A 17701-nucleotide genomic window follows, 5' to 3' on the forward strand; every position below is an offset into this window, starting at 1 on the left:
TGATGGTTTTCACTTAGGGGAGAGACTTTACATTCAAAAGAGGGGTTGAAACCCACAAGATCCAATCCCACGCAATGCAAGATTGGATGCTAAATGAGTTTCAAGGGTTATGACAGCAAGGCTACCCTCTTTTGTAAAGAATGTGCATAGAAGAATTAAGCTAGGAATGCATAGAAAGTGACAAAGATTCGCTTATAAACTGAGATAGGAATACAGTATGAAGCTGCGGACCTGGAATTAGCAGTAAAATGTCGATACGACGTTGTCCTGCAAATTTGAGCGAAAGTTGCCGGGACGATGGTGCCCGAGCGCCACGGTCCTCCGAAAAATCCGCGAAACGAAGGGGGATCTGTTCGTCTCTGCACAAAGATTCCAGATCTTCAATTTCAGCCGCGTACCTGCAACCTACACACAGAAAAGCGAAGACGATTGGGGGGTTAGGGATTAGGGGTTTGCTTTTAGGTCAAACCCCGGTTTTGGAATTAACCAAGAAATGAGAAATATTGTAAATGTAAATGTCTGTAATGTAAAACAAGTACTAATACCTTGTTCTAAGGATGTTTGTATCCTTATGTGCGAAGGTTTAGATGTTGTTGTTTGTTGTATGTTGTAGTAGTATGTAGTAAGTGATCTCCTCTTCAATGGTTGAATCCTTGTCTTGAATTCAACACTTAGCCTTGAATGGAGACTTAGAAGGAATGCTTGAAGGAATGCTTGAATGCTTGAATGCTTGAGTATAGTTTCCACGCTTGTACACATATCCTCTTCATATCCCAAATGAGAGAGAAAAATGTAGTTTATATAGTTGCCAATTAGGGTTAAAAGACTGATTTTCCCGACCTTAGGTCGACCAGGAAAGTTAATTTTCCAATTTGCAAACAAAAAGACCCGAGACCCCTTAGGAGACCGGGCCCAAAATAGGCCCAGGGACCAGGGCGCTGGGCGCCATGGTCCTGGGGGACCAGGGCGCTGGGCGCTCTGGTCCCACCTCCCGGGACAGCAGGGTGCAAGGAGGTTCAGGCCAGGGTGCTTGAAAAATGCAGTTTTTGGTGTCATAATCAGGTTTCGGGGTCTCCATTCAGGTTGCGTGTTGCGTCGCCATCGTGAAGACTGAAATGCAGTCGAAATTGCAAGTGTCGCAATTTTAGGACGCTACATTTAGCCCCCACTTTAGCGGGAGTATGTATGCTCATACTTCCGGTAAAGTATAAGGAAACAACATTGAAAGACTTTCACCACGTCAAGGAGGCAAGATACACCAAGCCCCCAGTGGACTAAGGATCTTACAGCTTCGATTGACAAAGTAAAAAGGAAGATCACGAGGGAGAACCATGACTGTCAGTAGCAAGGTTCCCTCACTATGAGTCATGCAAGAAAGACATCAAAAAATTTCAAGGCAAGGCTAAATTTGCCAAGAAATTCTCAAGTATCTTGAAAAGATATGAACGGGATGTATGCCCCCCTACGTTAAAGCGATCGCACACGCCTCACCGGGGCTGATTGCTTTAAGGTAGTGATACATATAAGAAAATGAACAAGGGAAAGGAGCACGTTATCACAAGGATTTAGCCCCCAAGTGTGAGATAAGCCCAAGGATAATAGACACAAAACACAAAGCACAAGGTGACTTCGCTTTCCTTGGGGTCAGTATGTTGTATGATAATTCATGTATATATATCATATGTATGTATGCATAATTGTTCTTCATTCCCCAATCAAGGAAGGTCACCTAGAAGAAGGGAACACATGTGTCTTTTGAGTCAACATGAGAGAGATCGAGAGATCTCAATGCTTTGCATCGTCCTCAAGTAGACAACACTAAGGACAACAAATAGAAGAATGAGAATAACATATAGAAGAAGTAACACAAGAGAGGAGGAGAGAATCTGCTATGCTAATGTAACTAGTCTAGCACGTCATCTACCCCCCGATCTTGCTGATCAATGTTTCGGGAAGGCAAGGAACACGCTAGAGGAGGAACATTCAACATAGCAGATGGAGCTATCACAAGATCCAAACAAGGGCTATGTTCATGTTCCAAGCCACGTTGTTCTTGTCTAGGAGCTAGGATAAGTGCTTTAGAAAATTCATTAGATAAATGGTTATCAATATCAACAAGTTCATATTCACTATCAGAAGCAAGAGGAGTAACATTTTCATCATGAATAACATTTTCATCTATAGCATCATCAAGATTTATAAAAATAGGGTCTTTAATTCGCACAGGATCAAGACAATCATGCATCTTATGTTTTGGAGATTTTGGAGAAAATGGAATAATGCTTGTTGAAGGTGTTTTTGGAGATTGCAAAGTTTGAGAAGCAGCTGCTTGAGCTCTAAGACGACGCTTTCGTCGGCGTTCACGTGCAGAACGATTTCGTCTAATCTTAGTAGGAAGTGAAGAAGATTAAGGACGAGGAATGTTCTCATCCTTATCACTTGGGTGTTTAGGTTGTGGTCTCTTAGGCTGGATAATAGGAGAAGAAGAAGGTCTCTTCTCTCTATAAAAAGAAGGAGGAGGAACTGCTCCATATAAGGGAGGAATATTTGGGAGACCAAGTCCATCATGACGAGGAGGGATAGGTCTACTTTTAGGAAGTTTATTAGATATAGACATAGTCACATCCATAGGGATGGGTTGGGAATCTTCTTGAGGAAAAACATTAGTTTTATCTTTCAAAGGAAGAACTTCCTTCTCAAGAATGATAGGAATGTCAAGTTTGGATGTTCTAGGTTCACTTAGAGATAGGATCATATCTGTTTTCCACTTTTGATAAGATTTGAAAAGATGATCACTTCGCGGAGGAAGAGACTGGAATTGTTTAGGCCAAAAGTAATCAATAGGAACGCTAGAAGTTCTTTCAGCTGGTTTAAAGAGACTATGATGGACAGTAACAACTTCACCATTATGGGGAAATTTCAAACACTTATGAATAGGAGAAGCAATAGCTTTCATGGAAGATAGCCAAGGATAGCCAAGCTTCACACGAAATTGTTCGGAAGATGGAATAATAGCAAAGTCCACATCAAGGGTTTTGTTATGGACCTCAATAGGCAATGTAATAGAACCAATTGCAGGAGAAGAAAATGCATCAAATAGTTTCACAATCACATCTGTTTTGTCATATATCACTTGATTCAATTGCAAAGTAAAAAGAAATTCTTCAGTAATAACATTAACCATGCACGAAGGATCAATAAGCACTCCACGGCAAGGTGTATTCTTGACTTTTGCAACTATGTATAAAGGACCATCAGGTGCCCTAATGGTTTCACTGGAATCAAATGTGATGGAAGGTTCTTTAGGGTTTTCTTGCTGCTCTACAAAGTTAATCACATTCGGAGTCATAGACACAAGACCATCAGATGAAAGAGAGGAATCATTAGTCTCAATCGCATTAGAGGTATGAGAAGGTAATGGATCAGTGAAAATCTGAAGATTTTGATTAGGAGGAGCTACATATGTATTGCCTTTATCATTCACTCCAGAAACAGAAATAGTATTATTATCAATCAAATCTTGAATTTTACCCTTTAAAGAAAAATATTTTTCAGTATCATGCCCAGGCTGACGATGAAATTGACAAAAAGCTTTGTTATCAAAATAAGGTGAAGTAATCTTTGCAAGATCAATTTGCCTTATAGGAGGAAGAGTAAGCACATTTTGTTCCAATAACTTATTCATAATACTATGCAATGATTCATTCAAAGGAGTATACTTTCTTTCTTTCTTGAAAAATTTAGAAATAGGAGGCACGCCTGATGTTGCATTCACATTGTTGTTGATGATGTTTTCATTGAATTTGATGGAATCTCTGTTCGGTTTAAACTTCCCAAATGGTTGTTGATTGCTATCACTCTTATCACTCGGAGCCATAGGATGTGATTGTTCCATTTGACTCACAGTCAGTTGATAATTATGAAGAGTTGCACACAACTGTTGGAAAGAAGTAAACTCAGAAAACAGAAGTTTGTCTCGAATATCTTTTTGTAAATTAGAAATAAAGATTCTTTGAATATCATTGTCAGGCACTGGAAAAGAAATTTGAGCATACAAATGTTTATATCTACCAATGAAATCAGTCACTTTTTCTTTAACACCTTGTTTACAATGCATTAAATCAATCAAAGTAACTTTAGGACTTATATTGTTTTGAAATTGTTGAATGAAAGCATTTGCAAGTTGTTCGAAAGAAGTAATAGAATAAGAAGGCAACGAGCAATACCATTGTAGGGCTTTGTCTCTTAATGTTCTAGTGAACAGTTTTGCAAGCAACCTTTGGTCATAAGCAAAATCAGTACATATTGTTTGAAAAGTCTTAACATGTGTTAGAGGATCACCCTTACCATTATAAAGCTCCAAATGCGGAATTTCAACATGTTTAGGGGGAATAGCTCGAACAATATCAAGAGAAAGTGGGCTCACAACGTCAAATGTGGGCACACTAAACTTAGATTGATTCATAGAGGCAATTTGTTGCTGTAAAGAAGAGACAGTTTGTGCAAGATTGTTAATGGTCACTTCAGTCGAAGAGTTCATATTAGATGTGTTAGATTGAGATGGAGGTGTTATGTTATTGAAAGAAGGTAAAGAGTAAGGTGGTGGGACCCTATGATAATTAGTCATAGGAGATGATTGGACAGGAGGAACACTACAAGGAGGAACGGAATGATTGAATGAATTGCCCCCTTGCGTCATGTTCATTTGTGGAGATATAATAGGGACACTCATTGAAGGAGTGAATGAAGAAATCGGATTGAACGAAGGAAGAGGGTTAATTGAAGAAGAGGGATTGCCCCCATGACTGGTGATCACAGGAGGAATGTCTTGTGTAGAAGTAGCCATTATGTTTGATGTAAAGGTAGGTATGCTAGCAATAGAAGTCGTCAAAGGAATAGAATGATTGACTTGAGTAGGAGGTTGTGTATAACCCAAATTTTCAGCACAACTCTTCATAGGCATCACATTCGAATCCACAATGTGTGCAATACCACGCAAAATATCAATTCCATTCTTATCACTTTGAAGCATACGTTTTAGACCCTCAATTAAAGGAAGAGCTTGACTATCGGGGTATTCTTGAGACATCCATTGTCGAAAATCGTCAAATTGGTTATCCAATTTCGAAAGTTGTTCTACAGAAATCTCATGGAGAGCTTCTTCATCATTAGGAGGATTAGAGGAATTACCCATATCCTCGTTAAAAAGGCTATTCAAATTAGGTTCCATCTCCTCAGTAATTAAACCTTGGAAGGACTTAATTCTAAGGCTTCGTCTAACGGGAATAGTGTAAGTAGGGCTTATTGGTGTAAAACTCATGCACTAGAAAGGAAGAGGAAATTTTGAATTTAGAGGTAGCAATTTTCAGTAAAATCAGCCAATCTTCTGGATTTAAGCTGTTAAATACAATCAGGACAATCTCCCGAAATTTCAAAAAAAATGTCAGGGACCGTGGCGCTTCGGAGTGCACACGGTCCCAGCAACTTTTTTCGAAATTCGCAGGGATGAAAGTTATGATGATTTTAAAACTAATCTGAAAAAATTGAGTGATTTTACGATCTGTAGATAGGCCAAATTAAAGTTGCAATCTCGAAATTGAACCCTACCAAGATTGTCGAAAAATGCAAAAATTTGAATTTTGAAAAAGAGAGGGAAGCTGAAATTTTGAATGTTATGATTTTAGAGGGAATGTCAAGAGCAATGCAAATTTTGAAATTTAAAAATTGACTCAATTTCACGCAAAATTCAATTTTGAAAGCAGAAATTAAAGTTGTTGTAATTAAGCACTTAATTTCAAAAGTCACAAATTGCAAGAATTTGAATAAAGCATTGAAATTTTTAATGAATGCAAACACACTTTTCAGATTTAGGACAGTAAGAACACAATTTTGACACAAAATTTCAATTTCAATGATTTTTGAATGATTAGAAGCGTTAATCCAAGCAATCCCTAGACCAACTTTGACTTTAATTTTGAAAGTGTTATAATTGATAAAATCAGCCAAAATTCTGGATTTTAGCAAGAAAATACAGTAAGATCTCGCTCCCGAAATTTCAGAAAAAATGTCGGGGATGATGGCGCTCGGAGTGCACACAGTCCTCGCAACTTTTTTCCAAATTTTCAGGGATGAAAGATATTGTGATTTTATTGCGGAATCCAAAGTTACAGCTGATTTGGAGATGTTTTGATCAGTGAAATTGTCGAACAAAGGTTGAATCAAGAGGGTTTCAAAAATTAGGGTTTTGACACTTAACCACTTAATTTTCAAAATTAAAGCACAAATATGAATTGATAATTTGTAATAGAAGGGTAGATCTGAAACAAACATCAACAATTAAACATTTCACAAGTTTAATTACTTAAAAAGAAAATTTAGGGTTTTTATGCAATTAACCTCTAAAATTTTGCCAAAGATCAAACATGAAAATGTAATCAAGGAATCCAATTTTCAGATCTAATTATGAATAATCAGAAAGGATGTTCACGTCGGGTTCACCAAAATGTAAAGCGAAAAATCGCGATCGAACCCTAGTTGCTCTCCCCTCTTCCAACTCCGAGGAGAGAGAAGGGAGATTCACTCTAGGGTTGATGGTTTTCACTTAGGGGAGAGACTTTACATTCAAAAGAGGGGTTGAAACCCACAAGATCCAATCCCACGCAATGCAAGATTGGATGCTAAATGAGTTTCAAGGGTTATGACAGCAAGGCTACCCTCTTTTGTAAAGAATGTGCATAGAAGAATTAAGCTAGGAATGCATAGAAAGTGACAAAGATTCGCTTATAAACTGAGATAGGAATACAGTATGAAGCTGCGGACCTGGAATTAGCAGTAAAATGTCGATACGGCGTTGTCCTGCAAATTTGAGCGAAAGTTGCCGGGACGATGGCGCCCGAGCGCCACGGTCCTCCGAAAAATCCGCGAAACAAAGGGGGATCTGTTCGTCTCTGCACAAGGATTCCAGATCTTCAATTTCAGCCGCGTACCTGCAACCTACACACAGAAAAGCGAAGACGATTGGGGGGTTAGGGATTAGGGGTTTGCCTTTAGGTCAAACCCCGGTTTTGAAATTAACCAAGAAATGAGAAATGTTGTAAATGTAAATGTCTGTAATGTAAAACAAGTACTAATACCTTGTTCTAAGGATGTTTGTATCCTTATGTGCGAAGGTTTAGATGTTGTTGTTTGTTGTATGTTGTAGTAGTATATAGTAAGTGATCTCCTCTTCAATGGTTGAATCCTTGTCTTGAATGCAACACTTAGCCTTGAATGGAGACTTAGAAGGAATGCTTGAAGGAATGCTTGAATGCTTGAATACTTGAGTATAGTTTCCACGCTTGTACACATATCCTCTTCATATCCCAAATGAGAGAGAAAAATGTAGTTTATATACTTGCCAATTAGAGTTAAAAGACTGATTTTCCCGACCTTAGGCCGACCAGGAAAGTTAATTTTCCAATTTGCAAACAAAAAGACCCGAGACCCCTTAGGAGACCGGGCCCAAAATAGGCCCAGGGACCAGGGCGCTGGGCGCCATGGTCCTGGGGGCGCCCTGGTCCCACCTCCCGGGACAGCAGGGTGCAAGGAGGTTCAGGCCAGGGTGCTTGAAAAATGCAGTTTTTGGTGTCATAATCAGGTTTCGAGGTCTCCATTCAGGTTGCGTGTTGCGTCGCCATCGTGAAGACTGAAATGCAATCGAAATTGCAAGTGTCGCAATTTTAGGACGCTACACTAATGTCACATCCCACTTTGACACTTGCAGCAGTGATCCATTTCGCCCATGTGAATGTGTAGCCAAGATATCCATTGCACACATTCTTTTATCTCAGCTTCATCATGTCATTGACTGCCTGTCCTTTCCTTTGTCCTTCTCAACATATAGCTCCCCCTAAGGATTTGCATCTCCTTTAAACTTTAGGAGATATCACCTGTGCATTGAGTACACAGTGTCGGTCCACGGTCATGTTCTCTTCCTTTTTCCTCCATACCTACTTGACTCCCTCCTCTTCTCATTTGTAGCCTTTGGATCAAGTCTCATCTTCTTCTGTTAATAGGCCTTTGCTTTACCGGGTTCTATAGTATGACTGGATACATTGCCATAGAAGCATATTGAATTCATCCCAACTGGATGATTGGAATATCTTCTATCAGACCGGTTTGATCTTCTTCTCAGGGTCATGCCATTGTATTCCACTACCGGTTTCAACTGATAGCTTGATCTTGGAGGAGCATTTCTCCTTTGGGCATAGTTGTTATGTCGGTTGCCTTGTGCACTCATTACTTCTATGGCCAGATCCATAGCAATTATAACATATATAATTTATATTTCTTGAGGCAACAAATGGACTGTGGTTAGCATAACCGGGAGTGGGCTTATGCATGTTTCTACATTCTGATGTTCTATGCCCAAATGCATTACATCTTCTGCAAACTAAGTTGCTATTCCTAGGAAGAACACCTTTTCTATTCCTAGACATCTTTTTGCATTCCTCTGCCCCATGGCCATATCCTTTACAAGCAAAACGGTAACCGGAGAATGGAGACATATTACTTACAAATTCATTTTGCCAAACGTGAGGTGATCTAACCGGTTTGGCTTCTCCACTTCTACTTCTCCGGGGTATTGCATCTCTTTGTCTTCCACCGGTGGGGAATCTCTTAGGCTGCTTTCTTGTTTTCGGTGAACCTATCTTCTCTCAGCTTTCCTTTTCCTTTAGGATCTGCATTATTTCTTCTTGTTGCACCGGTCTTCATTTTTAACCTTAAGTCGTCACCGGTTGTAGCTAGGTCAACCTTCTTTCTTGGTGCACTCTGGACTGTGAAGTTCTAACCCTTGTTATCTCCATTAGAGGAGGCAAACTGAATGTCCTTGTGAGAGACATCCTCACTTGTGGAGCATTCGACGGTAGCATATCCTAAACCTTTGGTATCCTTGGAGTGTTTTTGCTTACTCAACATTTTTTCCAAGGCCTCAGTGTTGCCATCATACCAGATCCTTACCTTGAGCTCATTTTGACACCTTTCAAGGTCTTTCCTGATGTTCTTCATTTCTCCTTTTAGGTCCTAACATTCTTTGTCCTTTGTCTCCACTTCTAGCTGGAGTTCCTCACATCTTCTTTCCTTAGCATCAAAAACTGATTTCAATTCACCAATCAATCCTTTTGCTTCTTCTAGTTGAGATGTCAATATGCAGATATTGTTATTTGATTATTCAAGGCATATTCTCAACCGGTTGCATTCTTCATGAACTGAATCTTTGTACCTCTTAAATTCCTTTCTAATATTTTGCAGCTCTTCTAGTGCACTTACCAGTTCACATTCAAGATCAACTTCAGCTTCATCTTCATCATCACTCCCAAACACATCTTGTCGGTAAGAGTGATCTGCATGATTACTCTCTGATGTGTGCCTCTCATCTTTTGATTCTTGAGCCATAAAGACGTGAGTTTCCTCTTCATCATTTCTATTGCTGCTAACAGATCTACCTTCATCATCTGCAGACACATGTGCATCATTTCTTTTCTTGTTTCCACAAACTGGTTCTGCAGTGCAAGGTTCATTGCCATAAAGTTTCTTCAATTTGTCCCATAGGCTTTTAGCAGATCTGCATCTGTCCACCTATGAGGAGACATCATCGGATAACCCACTAAGTATGGCCTCCATAGATTCATCATTACATTTGTTTCTCCTTTCTGCTTCAGGACCGGTGGTAGGAATGACTTTACCAAGGCATCCATTTACTACTGACATCCATACATCAAACCCAAGAGAGGACAAGTAGACTTCCATCCTAAGACTCCAAACAGAAAAGTTTGAACCATCAAACATTGGAGTAGGGGGTGACACTAAACAAACCATTGTGTTCAAATACCAAAATCTACCCAAGCTGGAGAAAGCTTATCAACCGAGAACCTAGGCTCTGATACCAATTGTTGAACACAAGCTGCCACTGAGACCACTGAGAGGGAGGAGGGTGTGAATCAATGGTTTCTAAATCCTTTAATCCTTTTACCTCCAAGAGAGATTATCGATTACCAACCTAAGGATAAAGCTAGACAACACAAATCAACCACACTAAGGGCACATCACATAACACCGGTATATACGAGGAAAACCCAAGATGGGAAAAACCTCGATGAGAAGTGCTACTGGAGTCTACTGCTCCAATCCAACCTCACAATGAAAATCTTCAGTTACAACATTTAGGGCACCAACCCAAGGAGTACCACTCCTACTTTAGGGCACCAACCCAAGGAGCACCAACCCCTGATTTAAGGGCACCACCCTAAGAAGCATCAACCCCTGCACCAAGCTCCAACTCAGTGATTACAATGTCATATTTCAAATACAAAAGTTAATACCCAGTTACAAATGTGTTTTGTAACCTCTGCAATCTTTCTTTCGGTTCTACTCTTCCCAATCGGACTTTCTTTGCTCTGCTCTCTGTCGGTTCTCTTCTCACTCAGATCCTCCTCTCCTTCACTCTTTGTTGCAACCTTACTAGTTCAGCCTCCACCTCTTTTCTATCGGTACTTTGTTTTGTCAGATGCACTGCTACTTGCTACCACTAGTACTCTTCACTGTGATCTTTGCCAATCGTCTCCCTACTGATCAAGCTCTGCTCAGATCTTTGCCTTGTTGGATCTTCACCGACACTCCCACTGCACTGCAACACCTTCTTTGCTTTTCTATAGGTTCTAGCACCACTGATTTACACCACTGCAACTCTCTTTGCAGTTTACTGATCACTCTGACCTTGTCGGTTAGGCCTCTGCTAAACCCTCTCACTGGTTGCACCTCCAACTCTTAGTCTCTATGATCCTCAATGAAGTCTCTAATTGGTTGGCTCTCTGCTGCTTTTTCACACTGCACTCTTCTACATCCGGCACCTGATCTTCCGACAGAATCATCAATCATCTTCAGTCATGAGTCGGCATACTTATATTTGAGTTTTCCTGCCATGACTGGTATTCAAATCTCGGGTGCGCTAGGGTTTCTTCACCAATCGCGAGGCATATCAGATTTGATCTAATCTAATCTCGTTTTGCACGAAGATAGGCAGCCTGCAAGCAATCAGGCATCACCTACCATATCTTCTTCCTTCCAAGGCACGTTTGCTAAACTTAGCAAACACAGACAGTCAATCGGTGAGGCACAAGATGAATCACCATAAATGGTTCTGCAGATTGCATCACCAACCTCATTTTGCACCTGGACACTCTGCATCTCATCGATCACCTCTGTTCGACCTTCCTCGAGCCACAAACCTCTGCAACGCCTCCCATGATTTTCCCAGTCAACAAATAAATGTCGACCAAATACCAACAACCTCATCGACACAACACTTCACCGACCTCTGCAAGCTTGCCACTTCAACTCCACGTGGCATCCATGTTGGTATCCATCTCCACTTGGACCTTTGTGTCGGTTCAAACAGGATCACCAACCAAACACTCAACCGGACCTACCAGACATCTAACCCTGCTGGTACATCTTCCCTTATTGATTAACCTTATTGCCTTCTCCTTCCTTGTGTCAGTGGATCTTGTTAGTCTGGACATCAACCATGCTAGTCCTCAGCAGAAATCTAGGATGACTCACTATGTGCATCTTCATCAGACTGAGAGCACTTCACTTTTGTCTCTATGTTCACTTGGTGGTATGTCGGTATCCACCTTGTTTACCGATTGACATGTTCTTGTCTTCATACTGGTAATGTGCATGATATCTTCATGTTATCCATCTCCAACTATTATGCATCTGTGGCAACGCCACTTTCCATCTGCATGTCGGTAACTCCATGTGTGCAATTGCAGAACCTTATCTTCATTTGACTGGTTCTCTTCTCAACCGATTTGCCGAGGAGGCAAACTCACCATGTTAACTCTTCCTTCTCTGCCCAGGTAGCGCATCATGTCTTCACATGTTGATCCGGTGCACATCTCTGATCTCAACCTCAGGAGGCATCCTCATCTTTCACTTTAGTCATCTGGTCTATGCATCCAATCACCTGTCTTTGCTCACTCTGACTAATTTATCCCGGAGAGTCGTGATGTGTTTCATGCATGCAGTGCGATAAGCAAGGTATTACCATTTATCGGTGAGAAATGATCTATGTCACCAGCTGGTATTAATGTGACATCCCTAAGGAGTAGATGCATCTTCGACTTGACATATGTCCTGGTAGCTTTCCCATATGCCATCCTTGCTTACTGAAGCAACACATTCTCTATCAATCTTCTCTTCATCCGGTGGGAGTCCCATTGTATAACATCCAACTCTTACCGATGGCCTGCACATGCTTCACCTCCAGTGTTGATGTGATTCTTGTAACATTTTGCCTCTTCATCACAATCAACATCCCAGCATGATGCTCTCTTACCGGTTGGCAACCACTCAATGCCAGCACATTACTTACCGATCATCATACCATACCAGTCTCCAATGCATGTCTTCAACACATGCCAACACTGATTTGTGTACCGATGACCTGCAATACTTGGCTGACATCAATATCACCAATACACTTCAATCTCCCACACCAATCATGCTATACCGGTTGACATCAATGACAACACAATGCCAACATAGAGATCATTAGTCCTTAACCAATCCTTAAGCACAACCACTAACAACAACCATGATGCTAATGAAGAGGCATGCACTTTGTATAAAAGGAGATAACGATTAGTTTGGAGAAGAGACCTCTCTTGGGAAGAGGTAAGAGATGTGACTTATCATCCTCCCTTGAGGACTATATAAGGCAAAAACTTATTTACTAAAATGCATCAAGGAATTTGATTGGATCAATTATACATAACCTACAACAACAAACTTGGATCTAATAACTTGCAAATAGTAGACTTGTGATCTAGCAAATGAATTGGTATGCAATATCATGATCTTGCTTAACATATAATTTCTTAAAATAGTAATACGATAATTAAGAATGAGAACTACTCATCTATCTAAACTCTTCAATTATTTATTTACTCAATTTATTTTCCTACAAACAATCATGTAAGGGTTGGCCAGGTCATACGATTGGGAGAGCAGAAATGGGTTCTCCTTCTAAGTAAACCACCCCATATTGGATTGACAAAAGTTCTTGCCACTTGTGGGCCAAGGGGTGTTATATCACGCCCTCGAACTTCGTTGTAACAAATGGTTCCAAGCACCCTTTTGAGTTATCCTCTCCAATCCCCACGATGGTTGGTTATGGGAAGTGAAAGAAGCAATCATGTATGGGTTAGTGAGGAGACACAATTGAGAGAGCATATATGGGTTCTCCCTCTAAGTAAACCACCCCATGTTGGATGGACAAGGTTCATGTCAATTTTGGGCCAAGGGGTATTATATCATGCCCTTGCGCTTAGTTGCAGCAATTAGTTCCAAGAACTTGATTGTGCTTTCCTCTCCAATCCCTATCATGGTTCATTTTTGGAAATGAAAATATAGATTAGATCCCAATGAGTGATGTTATTCGACTTAAATATTTATTTGTTTTGATCATAGAATACTATTTGATTATTATAGTGACTGATTATATATGAATTTATATGTTATTGGATCTCTAACCCTTACCGAAATAATTAGCCTCATGAATTACATTTCAAATGTTGACTAAAATTATTATAGGGTTTAAACCAAAGTCTATGTTGGAATGGAAATTGTTAGTTGATAAGTTTGTATATTAATGAACTATAATTCTTATTTTAATTGAACTTGTTATTTTACGACAAGATTTGAGAATATCCCAAAAAGGGTCATTCATATTTAAACTTGATCCTAGGATCTATTACATCTTGGCTCAATTACAAAACAAGTTTTTGAATCAATTTAAAATGTATAATGATCTTTATCATCTCATACCATCACTTTATCGTTTGCAAGAAGGAACCAATTGAGCCCTTAAGTATATATAATACCAAGTTCCATAGAATATGTAAGAGATTGACAAATCCTTACAATACGGCAGAACTAGATGCTATACAGGCATATTTTAGGTCCTTGGATCCCCTCACTAGTCTGTTTTTAAGGAGGTTACCAACAACAAACATAAATACTTTAGAATAGGTCTATATAAAAGCAATCATTTTCTACAACAAGTGGACCCTTCGCAAGAGAGGGCTTGGGATCTTTACCTTCTTTAGGTTTCACTGGCATGAGAAGTTAAATCACCACTATTAATAATGCTTTGAAATCATAAACCCTTACGAAGGCATTAATCATAATCGAAATCAAAATCATAATTCTCAGAACAATAATCAAAACAACCAAAACTTTTAGAAGAGAAATTTCAACCATCAAAAATCTAATAGACAATGCAGTACAAGACCAAACAATCAATGGTGGTGTCTCTAATCCTTAAGACAATACGTATAACGTGTGTATGGTTGATTATTATTATGTAAATCTTATGGTAAATGGATGCAACTTTCATGAGACCTTGGACCATCTTGAATTTAATTTCCTAGAGATGCAGGAGCTGTCCAGGATAATGCAAACGAATCAACAGCTTGCCCCGAGCAACATGAATACTATGATGATGGATTTGAACATATTCTTGGATGAAGTAAGCACGGGACAAAATTCAGAAAAGGAAGAGTTTACTTACCCTTTCAAGAATGATAATGAACCTGAAGTTGCAGATATACATGCCTTCCAACAAGCGAGGAATAAGAAAGAACCACTCACAGATGGAATGCCTCTTAAGGGTAGCCCTACTCGTCTGATCCTCATGTTGACAACGATCCTCCAACACCTAAAGGTCCTTCCGAAAGCATCTTCAGATAGGCTGCAACATATGAGGAAAGGTACAATACAATAGATGAATTGAAAAAACCTAAAGCTAATATCTCTATGTACAATATGTTGCAAAGTTGTCACAAAAAAAAAAAGTGCTGTTGAGGTCCTTAGACGATCAGAAGAGTGAAAGGACAAACTGTGTAAAAGGACAAAGGTAAAGTAGTGAATACATCAAATGCCTTTTTTACTCTCTTAAATGGCAACAATGGTGTTCCACCTTTCTTATTAAGCATCAAAATCGTCATTTAGAATCTGCATAATTGTCTTATTGATTCTGGATCTTCTTGCAATGTTATGCCATGTTATATTTATCATAAGCTAGGAATGGTCCCAAAACCTACTAAGAGAGTAGTTGTGCAGCTAGAAAAGACTAAAGTGAAAAGTATTGGAGAAATGAAGTTTCCTTTAATAATGTGAATTTAGGAGTTGTATAAAATGAATATGATTTTGGCAACTATCATGTTGCTTAAATGTGATACTATAGATGAAAGGATTATTTATGATACTGAAGAGATCACGCCTACTGACATTGTGTTTCATGAATTTGTGCGGAAGATAGTTAACAACAGGGCTGCCTTGGGTGATGACACATATATTTTGATCCCTTTCTCCCTGGTTGGTGTAGGATGCATAACGAGGACCATTCAGAGATTTCATGCCTTCCCTGTCAAAATGTTGTAGCAAGGGTTGGAACAATGATGATGGAGACAAATCCATTAATCCTTGAGTATGAGAGAAATAAGTTTGAAGAATATAAATGGCCTGAACCCCATGCGCTAATTGCAAGAATCTTTGCTAATGAACCTGAAATACACTAGAATTGTCTGCGGATGGTATTGTGCCTTAATCACAATTGTTTAGCATATCATTTTAATAAAATGATAAAAATATAAGAAGCAGATTTTGTTGACATAAATGTATTAAATGCTACTGATTTAAATGATGTTAACATTGTCCCTCTGTTCAATGACACGATGTACAGGACAAATAATGTTAACTTACAGATGTGTCACAGGCCTAAGGGTCTTATTATCAAAAATGTCAATATAACAAAGACCTATTAACCCCCCCCCCCAAAAAAAGTCAATTTTAAAAGCTAACAGTCTTCCAATGAAAACCTAATTTAAGGTGTGTTAAATGGAAAAGGCAGTTCAAAAGCGGAAGGCTTCAAAATCCCACTGGTTCGCAAATTTCTGAAAATAAAGATACCAGGCAACCTGCCTGATCAGTTGCTCTGTGTCTACCTTTCTTCTTTCCAAAAATTTGCCAACCTCGGTAAGAACTATCCATGGCTGGGTATATGAATTAGAATGTATCATGTTAAAATTCACTCGAGTAACCATCAATGTAGAAAAGTGCTGCACAACATGTTTTGAACATTACTGACGGATGCAAGAATTGCGATTTTAGTTTAGCCATTAGAGAGATCAAATAACTCTGCCCTGGTACAAAAATTACTCTTTTTCATCAAATCTTTGAAGTTCAGCACAATGCAAAATAGGTATAGTTGAGCCTGATGCACCTGTTCTATTTATTTCTGAATAAAATCTATAATGATACGAAGGAGCTCTCCTAAAAGACCTTAACGTTAGCTCATGAGGTAAAACACTCAAATCTTGAAAATCAAATAATGAATCTCAAACTGAAACACATTGTAAAACCCTAGAAAACTAGACTCCAGTTCAAAAAGTGCGGGGCATATCCACAGTTGAAAATATATTACAGACCGCCACTATAGTTACCAAATGCTGATGGATCTAGTGCAAATCCTGCCAGATTTGTCAAATTTGGTCCAGACTTTTCAATTCCTATAGGAATTTCACCCCTTTTTAAGAAAAATCTGGAATTCCGAAACTTATTGGCCTTCCGAATGAATCAAATATTGCGAACCTGGTAAGTATGACTAGCACCACATTAATTTTAAGATGTACATTAATACACACAATATCTCACAATATACGTCTGGAACGATCACAGCACCTTCGTTTTTTTCGAAAAAACCCTTGGAATCTTGCTCGAAACATGAGCATCAAACATTTCGTATCGCTTTCTAATTTCATTGCGTGTAATTTCAGCATATCTATCTATACAATCCCGGTGCTTGTTACAAAAAGCAGGAAGTGTAAGGGAAACTAGAACACCTGCAAAAGTGACACTAGGGCATCCAGATATCAACCATTAAACAAAAACATCAACAATATTTCTATGCAGTTGAACCAAGGAATTCATCTCACAAATTTGCACTGCAAACACAACCTACGCACTACACAATAGTACAATCATGGAGAAAAGTCATAGCTTTGAAACGTCAAAACAAGCATATTAACAAAGGAACTGCAAGAACTTACATATATATACAAGTGTTAAGAAATTGAAGCAGGCACCAGCTGTGGAGAGAATCAATAGCACAAAAGCCACCTGCAAGAAAAAACTAATGAGTTCCTATAATATTTTGTATTATCCATGACCAAGTTTCCTTATAGGCTAATTTCGGTCAGTCTAAAATTTAAGTTTCATGCAAAATTCAGATCGCTATTATTCTCTTAAAAACTCGCCAGCATTTTTCATTTTTGCAACATTGCCAGAATCTACATGAACATATCTTTTTAAACTCAATGTCGTCAAGATCATGGTTGAAAGTCATACTTTCCATTTGACGAGATACAGGACACTTTAGGGCAAGAAAAACTAAGCCAAAACATCAAACAAAAAATTAAGCTACCCTGGACCAGGTCTTTTACCTACAAATCGTTCTTAGTTATTTGATCTAGTCGCAGAGCCAACTATGATTGCTAATATATATAACAAATCATTGTTGGCTCTGAGACTTAGTGAGAGAGCCATTCATGGTAAGTAATATGTTTCTACTAGAGTACTTTTTTGGCAGTGTATC

At 39.1% G+C, this 17701-nt stretch overlaps 1 protein-coding gene across 5 annotated transcripts in view; it reads right to left on the reverse strand.

Annotated features, from left to right (window-relative positions):
* The window catches only part of LOC131069506 (reticulon-like protein B11), a 100166-nt gene that overhangs the window by 78183 nt on the left and 4282 nt on the right, over positions 1-17701 (reverse strand). For 2 of the 5 annotated variants that reach the window (XM_059218379.1, XM_058004971.2), the window contains exons 4-5: positions 17157-17226; positions 14698-14797 (exon numbers count right to left, since the gene is read on the reverse strand). In XM_059218379.1, coding sequence (XP_059074362.1) covers positions 14739-14797; positions 17157-17226 — 129 coding nt within the window. In that variant the 3' untranslated portion in view covers positions 14698-14738. Of the gene's footprint in view, positions 1-14697; positions 14798-16251; positions 16964-17156; positions 17227-17701 lie in introns of those variants that run through there. The other 3 variants (XM_058004969.2, XM_058004968.2, XM_058004972.2) reach the window with 2 other exon arrangements.

This window comes from Cryptomeria japonica, chromosome 3 (genome assembly GCF_030272615.1).
Source record: "Cryptomeria japonica chromosome 3, Sugi_1.0, whole genome shotgun sequence".
In the NCBI taxonomy this organism is placed as follows: Eukaryota; Viridiplantae; Streptophyta; class Pinopsida; order Cupressales; family Cupressaceae; genus Cryptomeria; species Cryptomeria japonica.